At 35.7% G+C, this 9613-nt stretch overlaps 1 protein-coding gene across 1 annotated transcript in view; it reads left to right on the top strand.

Annotated features, from left to right (window-relative positions):
* Positions 1 to 4889, top strand: part of LOC103776996 (DENN domain-containing protein 4C-like) — a 46860-nt gene extending 41971 nt beyond the window's left edge. The window contains 4 exon segments of the mRNA XM_008944530.1: positions 880 to 997; positions 2621 to 2774; positions 3871 to 3935; positions 4611 to 4889. Coding sequence (XP_008942778.1) covers positions 880 to 997; positions 2621 to 2774; positions 3871 to 3935; positions 4611 to 4747 — 474 coding nt within the window. The 3' untranslated portion in view covers positions 4748 to 4889.
* Positions 4890 to 9613: the final 4724 nt, after the last annotated feature.

Below are 9613 nucleotides of genomic sequence, written 5' to 3'. Positions count from 1 at the left end.
CTTCCGATTCTAAGGACCACATTTTTTTCTGAAACCTATATAATTTGTGTATGTAAGTACCAAATTCAATAGATACTTATATATGATGCACACAAAATGTTAGTATTTTCTTACCTACTTTTATGCACTTTCATTTTAACATTCTCACCCTCAATCTAGGAAAAAAAAAATACCTAGAAACACAAATGATTTTTCAATAAATGTAGTTGAAGACCAGTACTAATGAAATCTAAGTCATATTGGAAATATACAATGCATTAGCAGGGAAAAACACAAGATCAGACAGAACCTCTTGTAATTACTGCTTGAAATTGACGCACTAGTAAATTTTTCTTGCCCACTAATTCTTACTGTATTAGTGATTCCAGAGGCACTTAATTTTATAAAATTAACTATGGAAGTATTGTTTTGAGTGTCATGTGATTCAAATGGGATTAAATGTTCCATATTTTTATGTAAATACAGATTCTTTCTGCTTGTTGGGAGGACCAACACACTGACATGCATACCAAGTCTTAAATCAGGTCAGAAAATACTAAGGTATTGGCATGATACTAAGCAGTACAAATTGAATAACATCTTTGGTGCACCAGAAATATTTTCAGCTACACACTCAAACATCTTTTTCAGGTAGCTGTAGAAAACTGAATGGTCTTCATACATTAGGCTGAACGAGAAAAGGTGATTAAATATTGCAGTACTTGTGACTTGGCTCTGGTTGAGTGCTGCTTCCTCTAGAAGACATCAGTTTTTCCTGTTTGTTGTATACAAGATAAATGAACTAAACTTTTTTTTGTGAAAGAGCAGGGTTTTTTTTTTTTATTAAAAAGACTGTACTGTTGCTTTTAAAACTTTTTTCCCTTTCCTCATGTTTTTTAGCTTCCTTTGACATCTCTTGCTCAAGATAGCAAGCTAGTATATATCCATCTTCTATGGGACAATATCAACCTCCACCAAGAGCCAGGGGAGCCCCTGTATATGTCTTGGAGAAATCTCAGTAAGTAAAACAAACATTACAAAAAGCAGAGGGAGCAGAGGCTATGAAGAGAAACAGCTGTTCTGTAGTGTCTGAAGTGTACACAGCCCATCAAGCTGGAAAGCTTTTTTTTAGTGTGTGAAGTATCTGCAGTCCCTTAGGTACTTAATACAGTCTCAGTGACAAATTATTTGTGGAAGTACCTTACTGATTTGTGTGAAGAGGTATGTCATCTGTTCTGTATATGTCATAGGCTTACAAAGAGGATGAGAGGATTTACTGTGGATGTGGTGCTAAGTAAGCTTTGCCTGATTTCAACATCTCACTGTATTATCTGGTTATATCTATGCATGCAGGAAAGGTCACAAGACCCAGTATTAGATATATTTGGCAGCCTTCTTGACTGTCAGAAAGTAAGATCCAAGAAAGCTTTGTCTACCATAACTTAATTTGGAAAGAAATAAAACAAGGCAGACTGGTTATGATTACTTCAAGATTTCATTACTTGTGGTCATCAAAACCCCATTTGTCTACCTAAGCTTCTCAGCCTCTGTTTTAAGTTTTAAAAAACTGTGCTAAAAACTATGTAGCATGCTAATTCTTGTCCTAAGGAAGACAAAGTTTGTTGGAAAGTGTCCTATAAATAAACAGATTGGTCAGAAAATTACGGTCAAGAGCAGTGAACAGCATGTGGTGTTTCCCTCAGCTTCTGCAAAAGCATGTTGATTTGAGCATAGTTCATGAAAAGTACTGAGCATTGAGACATGAGTGAAGATGAATAAATATATGTATTTATGTAAATAAAGGAGCAGAATGCCTGTCTCAAATGTCAAAGAAAAATAGTATTGTATGTAGGCCTTACAGCAGCGTAAGACAGTACTTGGAAAACAGGAAATTACATTTTTAAACCATTGCATATGTCAAGTTTTTGAAAAAAGTAGGTTGATGTGATTGAGTATTGGTCTGCCTTTCATTTCACATGCCCTGTGCTTGCTGCCTAATCTCTAGCCTTATTTTTTTTTGCCAGTAAGTAGACTTACTATTCCCTCACAAGTCACTGTTTTCCAAAGAATAGCAGTTCAGTCTTATTCTGGAATTGGCAATATAAACAAAAAATCATGATGGTAAATGTCTTGAAAATTTTCTTTCCTGTTCAATGCAGCTGTGCCTTATCTATTTCAACATGTAGCCCACAGTTATCAATGAATCATAGGTGGCTTTTAAGAAGGGCTTTGATAAGAAAAGTTTATTTGATAAGAAATCTGACCGTGTTTTCTTCTGTTTTATTTTATTCCTTAATGTAAAAATAACCTTCTTGGAGTGAACTCAGTTTTTGAAACTTGAGTACAGCAATAAATCTGAGCTAACAGACCATCACAGGCAACATATGGTGCCAGATGCTCATCAGTCTCTTATATTTCTCTGTCATGTGGGAGCTCTTGCACATGGGTATTTGATGCATCCTGTCACTTTCATGGTGGAGTAAAGCCTATGGGCAGACAAAGCTATTCCATTGTAGCAAATTTCTGTATATTAAGTAGAGGTTCTGTACATACATCTCACTTTCTGAAATACTTCCTTATTAAAGTTGAAAAGGAAGAGAAAATTGACTCTTTCAACACTCTATAATGTTGCATTTCCCAGATTCTTCTGAAAAGAGACCCTCCACAATGGCAGAAGATCAGGAGGCAACGAACACACTATTGGAGAACATCAAACTAAGTATTCAACACAATAATGTTGTTAAACCAATCCACCTCCTTCTACAGAAGGTTAAACCAGATGTGAAACGACAGAGGTAAAGGAGTAATCTCTTCTTACTTTCTCCCTACATAAAGTTAAACAAGAGCAGGTCATACATACTTCATAATGAAATTCTGTAAGGACCTCTCAGGAATATTCAGTTTCATTGTGTCCACCAAACACTGTGTATGTTTGTTTATGCCTGTGTTTACAGAAAGGTGTATTCTGTAGCCAGCTGCATAAGTCATCCCAATCAAATGGATAAACATAGTTCTTTTAATCAAAATGGACATTTCACATATTAATAAGAAAAATGCAGATACTGACTATGCAGATTTTGGGTATTGCTCCAGGTCATTGTAGCCACGTTGATAAATGCAGTGTGCAGCATCTTGCTGCAGTGTCTGCAGTATTCTCCAAACTACCCAGTGACACCTACTGAAATTCTACCAACCTGGGCTACCAGCTGAGAAAAGCAGATACAGCATGATGCAAAGACAAAAGGGGACATGTAAATAACACTTGTAGTGCAGATGACAAAATGTACTATACAATGCTGAGAGGCCTTCATATAAAAGCACAGACTCTGAAGTAAATTGCAGCAGATACAAGATGTGTTTCAAGTCTGTCATACTAAGTCATCTTGGCTTTTGGGGTTTGCAGTTACTAAAAAAACCCAGGAACTAGTCTAGAGAAGAATCTTTGAGGTCTACAAGAAAAAAAAAGTATCTAATTATTTAGTGATACCCAGCTCTGAGATAGATTGTGACACTCTGAAACAAAAAAACAAAGTATGGGTGATCTGAAACAAGCCCATTCTCTGTGCTTTACCCCTATGCAGGAATGAGTTAAAAAGTGGTGTTTAATTTTATATTTTTTTGTTTTCGTGACACATTTATCAGAGAAATTTTTTCCACAGAAAATGTAACTACTGGGATTTGGCAATAATAAAACTTTGTGCATTAAGGAAAAAATATTCAGACATTAATATTAGGCTAGTAATCGTGTAGATTTGTCACTTTCTTCACAAGCAAGATTGACAGAACAGCTGCAGAAACTACATAATGGAAGGTTAGCGTCTTCAGCATTGACTTCCTAAACATAGCATAGTTGGTGCTTTCACTAACTTGCCCTTCAAAATATTTTTGTAGGAGTTTTTACAGAGAGATTCTTTTCCTGTCTCTGGTGTCTCTTGGGAGAGAAAACATTGACATTGGTAAGTAAGAAATACTGTGAAATGCATAGTGCTTGTGTATAAAATGTATGAATACTTTATATGAAAACTAGTGTATAAAATCAACTTTTCACCTGTAAGTTGCTAAGTTACTTTTCTATTGCTGTGTTTTAGTGCAGAGTACTGTCCTGTCACTCTTCAAGTAGGTGCTGCTTTTATGAACGTGTAATTCAGATGGGGCCATTAATTTTGACTTTGTTTGAAGCCAGTAATCAATTATTTTAAACAAAGTTTATCAGCTTGAATCTTCAGTTCCTTATGTCTGAAAACTTGTTCCCAGTTTTACCTGTCTTTCTCCAACCCGTGTGTTAGACCTATGTTGTCTAGCCACATGACTGCCCACTCCTTTCTGACCTCCTCTACCCTGACTTCTCTCTGGTACTTTGTGAGCAAAGGGGCTGCCTCATGGGATGTGGCAGAGGAACAGGCAAACTGAACTGTGATAGGAGTAATGGGCATCTAGTGTGATGTATCATGATTCTCCATTGTGAAGGTGCTTTTCATGTTCTCTGAGAGGATGCATTTTGAAAACAAAAATACCAGTGGCTGGTTAAGATTTTGTTATATAAAAAATCAGGAAAAATATTTTACAGGAACAGTAGTGTGCACTGTACAGGGTTTCTTAAATAACTTCAGCTATGTTTTTTTCTGTTTCAGAGGTCTTTGACAGTGAATACAGACTTGCACATAAAAATTTACCAAAGGATGTTCTTGAAAAGATGCAGAAAATAGATGCGCCACCAAGCAGCAGGGTTGAGTGTTGTAGGAAGTGTTTTGGAGCACCTTTAATATAAAAATGAGGAAGACACACACTAAACGTCAGTGAGACAAAAGCAGAGATGAAGAAACCAGAAACATGGTGATATATACACTTTGAATCCCAAATGGTGATAGCTGAGCAATTTGTCAAAGCAATTTCATTGAGCTACAACTTATAGCCTTGTCTTCCTTCTCATGAGACACAGTGTAAATTATGTTTTGAAACTATATTAATATGCTGAGTTGGTTTCAGTGATTCATGTGCTTTTTTTATTCCTGTATATACTTCTTCCTTTCCTTGCTCAAATCTTGCCCCTACAATATCAAGTTGTTCAAAAAGGTGATGATTAAACAGCAGCCTATAGTTGGTGACTTTAAGGGCCACCAGTACTTGTGTATTTTTATGAAATACCTTTCCTGCCACAGAATACCTAGGTTCTTCACCCCTTCTTTAAAATTACCTTTACCTGAAGAGGGATCTTTTTATTGGTGTAAATATTTGAGTTGCAATGCATTTTTTTTTTTGTCAGATCACAGTACCTAAAATTGCTACCCTTCCCCTAACCCTTGCTCAATCAGTATTCTGAATTCCCTTTGGCTGACCTTTTCATAATGTATATCTATAGTTGTAAAAACCAGAAACTTACACTCAGTTTTCCTGTATTTGCTGACAAGTTAAAGATCCTGTGTCTTTCTCCAAAAGAATGATAGGCTTCTACATTAATCAGCTCACAAATGGATGACTTTCTGAAAATTAGATATAAAGCTTAAAAGCGATTAGGATCCACAGAAGATTTGTCAAACAGATACTGTCTGAAAAAAAAACTATGCCTTGTACTATAGGCACATCTTTTCCTTGAATTCTTTATCACCCTCTCCCATGGTTTCATGCCAACCTGTGGGTTAATTATTTTGCACTGATAGTCCAAATTCAATATTTCATTTAAGATGTATTTATAAATGTGCTCTTCAAGGTGTATATTAGCATAAATGAAGTGCTTGAGTGTATGATCTGAAAAGATACATCCATCTTTTGCATCGGTTCTAGTAGGCAAGATACTTCCTCACCTCACAACATCTAATTGACCACAGTAGTCATGGTCTTGGCAAGAAGAGGCTGGATACTGGTCAACAGTTCGAATGTTTGTGTTACTTGAGGAATATGACAAGATATATTCCAGGTTCTTTGCTGAAATTTAATGGTGTGGCTTTTCTGATGGAATTATTCATAGAGAAGAAAAAGTAAGATTTGTAGCATGTTAAATGAGCATGGCTAAAACTATAATCGCATCTGAATAAGAATGTATTTACTTCGCACTGCTCTCTTAAAATGTGCATTCTTGAAAATGATGAGGGATGAAGATCTGTCTAGAACAGCTTCTACATGAAACAACAAAACCGACTTGTTTTTTCATGAGGCTAAAACAAAGGGTTTGCACTATTTGGGACAAAATAGGTTTGCATTGTAGACTGATTGCTTGCATTTTGTCTAAAAGTGCTGATCCTAACTTAACATGGGGATATTACTTGCACAGATTCTCTCCTGATGAAAATACTGTGCTTGCTCAGCAGTTAAAAGCAAGAAAGCACACACTGACTTTTTTTTTTCCTTTGGGTTTATGCATGATTGCTTGCAGATACCTGTCCTGCATCACAATGAAAGAGCAGAGCTTGGTTCTTCATATTTCCCTGTCTTCTGTTACATAGTAGACACAGTTCCATCCTTAAAGTGAAAGTCTCTCCAAAGTATTCATCTAAACAGTTTTAAAAATGGAAATAGCAATTTTTCCTGTATAATTCTATACTGATCATAAACATACAGCTAGACAAAGACAACTTTTGAGTGTTAAATGTACAAACCATATGATTATGAGATTCAACTTCCAAGGAATCAAGTTTTAGTTCTTTAAATGCTCACAGATCATAAAATTGCAAAGAAAATCTGTCCAGTGGGTGCTGTAAACCATTGTTTAAAAATAAACTAAATTCTGTAAGCAGGTCATCTGTGTTTCAAAACAACCTTGCTATCTGTTGCTGAAAAGTAGTGTTGTAGAAACTGCAAGGCAGATTGTGTCACAGCAACTAGTGCTAAATTTTACTGACTTTCCCCAGGTATGTACAATAAACAAAAAAACCCTAAGGCCGAAGGGAAAAGGACAGCTGCAGGACTGAACTTGCTTTGATTTCCTGCTGGCATTTCTGTACACTACAAATTAACTTTTATTCCCGTTGCACGTACCTGGATTTCAGAGCAATACAAGTCCTGCATGAAATTACTGGAAGTCTTGAATCTGCCCCTTCAAATAAATTCTTTAATACAGAATAACAAAAGTAAGTGCTTTCTCTATTTAATTTGGATTTTTTAATCCTTAGTTAGCTGGTTCTTGAATGAAATCCATAGTTCTGATGAAAATCTCTGAAAGTTTTTTTTATTAGTTTTTCATCTAACGAGATGCTTTGTTAAAAAAAAAAAAAAAAATTGACAGGAATTAAGAACTGACTGGTTTTTTCCTAGTTTCTTTCTCTCTTTTCAAATGCATGATTGCACTTCCTCCTTCTAGGTCTTCTCCTACAAACAGGTAGTGACTGCAGGTTTTCCTACACAAACTTTCTGAGATATAGGCTTCCCTAATTTGAATGCTGGAAGAACTGTGAGCTTGTGTAAAAAAATATAAAAGGGCAAAGCATAAACCAGCTTAGCATGGCACAGTCCTCCTGTAGTGGAAAATCTGTCCAAAAATAAACAGGGAAAAGTCTTTAAAATTTTATGTGAGTACATTGTGAACACTTTCATCTTTCTGAAAACTGGGCACTAAAGGTGTAAGTTCTTCTCTGCAAGCTAGTAACAGCATGAACTTCTTGGGCTCCATAGGAATGACTTAGTTACCTACAAATGCTTCTAACTTGTTTGACACCCCACTCCTAGGAATCCAAATATATCTGAATCCATAATGTGTGAGTGAGGCGGACAAAGCATCGTCAAGAAGGGAAGATAAGCTTGATTGTGCTGTTTTCCTCCCAGTGTAGGCCTAAAAATTGGCACTTTTCTCACTAGCAACACTCTTGCCTCCAAGTAGGCTTTATACTGCCTCAGCAGCCAGTGTTCAGGAGATGGCTCTTCTATATGCATTTTGGAATTCTCACATAGAAACATGATGAGAATGTTTGCAGAAGAGTATCATCTGCAAAACCTGCAATGTGTGCACAAAATGAGGTTATAATCCAAACTGATTGCATACATTGATGCAAACTGTTAATGAATTCCTGGTAAGCCCAAGAAGTTAGAAAGTTGTGCTGAAAGTTGTGTTTTTACTCAGTTATCACAGAGAAGCTTCCTTGAGTTGTTGCCCTAAGGATGTTGAACTGCAGCCAGTTACGGTGAGAAGATACTGTCTCGCTTTTTCACCCAGCTATAAAACAGCTGGATACAGCTTGTGTGCTCATATCAAAATAGCTATTTCTTTTAGAATTAAAACCACAAATGGGGTCTTCAGGTTTAAAATCAGGATTGTTAAGTGACCGTTTTCTTTGTGAACTATAAATATATTGTGGCACATTATAAGAATTTTCAAAACCCCGTAGCTGCAGGAGACTGATGTGGCTGCAGTCCTGGCAAGCATGTTACTAGAAGCATCTGTATGTTACTTACAGTCGTTTCCTGTCTTCACATAGTGTAACTCAAGTTCAGACAATACAAATTTAATGGGAAAATATTTTTTAGGTATATGTATTTCATTTGTTTTGCAAGGAACTTAAGTCTTGCAATTCCTAGTGGAATTTCACATTGGTTAAGCTCAAGCTACATTGCACTTGTGAATGAGTAATTTTATTCCATGTAAACTGTGAATTAATGGCTTTTTTGTATTGCTGCAGCTAAAAGAGTGTAACTTCCAATGAGTTTACTGCTTTCCTTGAATAACTGCAACATAGGGGATATTTTTAAAATGTATATTAAATTAGATCCTAGAAATTATATTTTTAAAACAAATGGTTGAAGTGTAGGTAACTGAAAAATCCACTCGGTAGTTTTCTCATTTTAAATATCTTAATTCAGCAATTATTTCAATGCAGATTATTTCATTAAATGGTAAGCAGGTTGTCTTATTCATATAACTGTACATTTTCAACAAAGGTGGTTTTTTTTTTTTTTTTTCTGTTTTAACTAATAAAAACCTTAAGGTGCCTTCTGTATATCAGCTTTTCATTATGGACCTTTTAAAAAAAAAAAAACACACACACCCTTTGTAACTTTCAAGTCTTGAAATGGAATGGTTGAATTGGACTCTAGTTGTAGATTCTACTGTGCTGTAATATTGTGATGCATAAGAGGAGAGGAATGGACAGGGGTTGTATTTGTTCTTTCGGTCTGCATCAATCAATGTTGCAAATAAAAGGGATTGTTCACTGTTTTTAGAAGCACATTAAGCTCCTTTTAGGAGTGTAAACTGTATTGTAATGAGTTTGAAAGGAGATGGTGTGAATAAGTTATGATGTTATTAAGTGAGCTGGGAACTGTAATGCAATAAAATTTGCACTGGTTTAGAGGCTGTTTTGAACTGTTGAAAAATGGCATCAATTTACTGTGCTTTGATTAACAAGTGTTTCTTTGTAATGTTTTTGTACATTTGACAAATGTTTCTTGAGTTTAAAAGGGCACTCTGCATATTCTGAATTCTGTATAGATATCCTAGACTAAGAAACATTTTTAATGTATTTCCCGAAATAAAGTATCTATGTATCCTGTGTAGAAATTGCAGTTGTTCAGCTTTTTTGCCACTGCTTGACAGAATTTAATCCTAACTACAGATTTAGTCTATAGTTGGGCAAAAGCAAATTCCTTTGATAGCCCTTTTTGGGAACTGCTTCATAGTACCTCAGGAACTTCTGAATGGTGGGAAAGA

This window comes from Merops nubicus, unplaced genomic scaffold, assembly GCF_000691845.1.
Source record: "Merops nubicus isolate BGI_N331 unplaced genomic scaffold, ASM69184v1 scaffold32957, whole genome shotgun sequence".
Lineage (NCBI taxonomy): Eukaryota > Metazoa > Chordata > Aves > Coraciiformes > Meropidae > Merops > Merops nubicus.
This window is presented reverse-complemented; position numbering and strand designations above follow the sequence as displayed.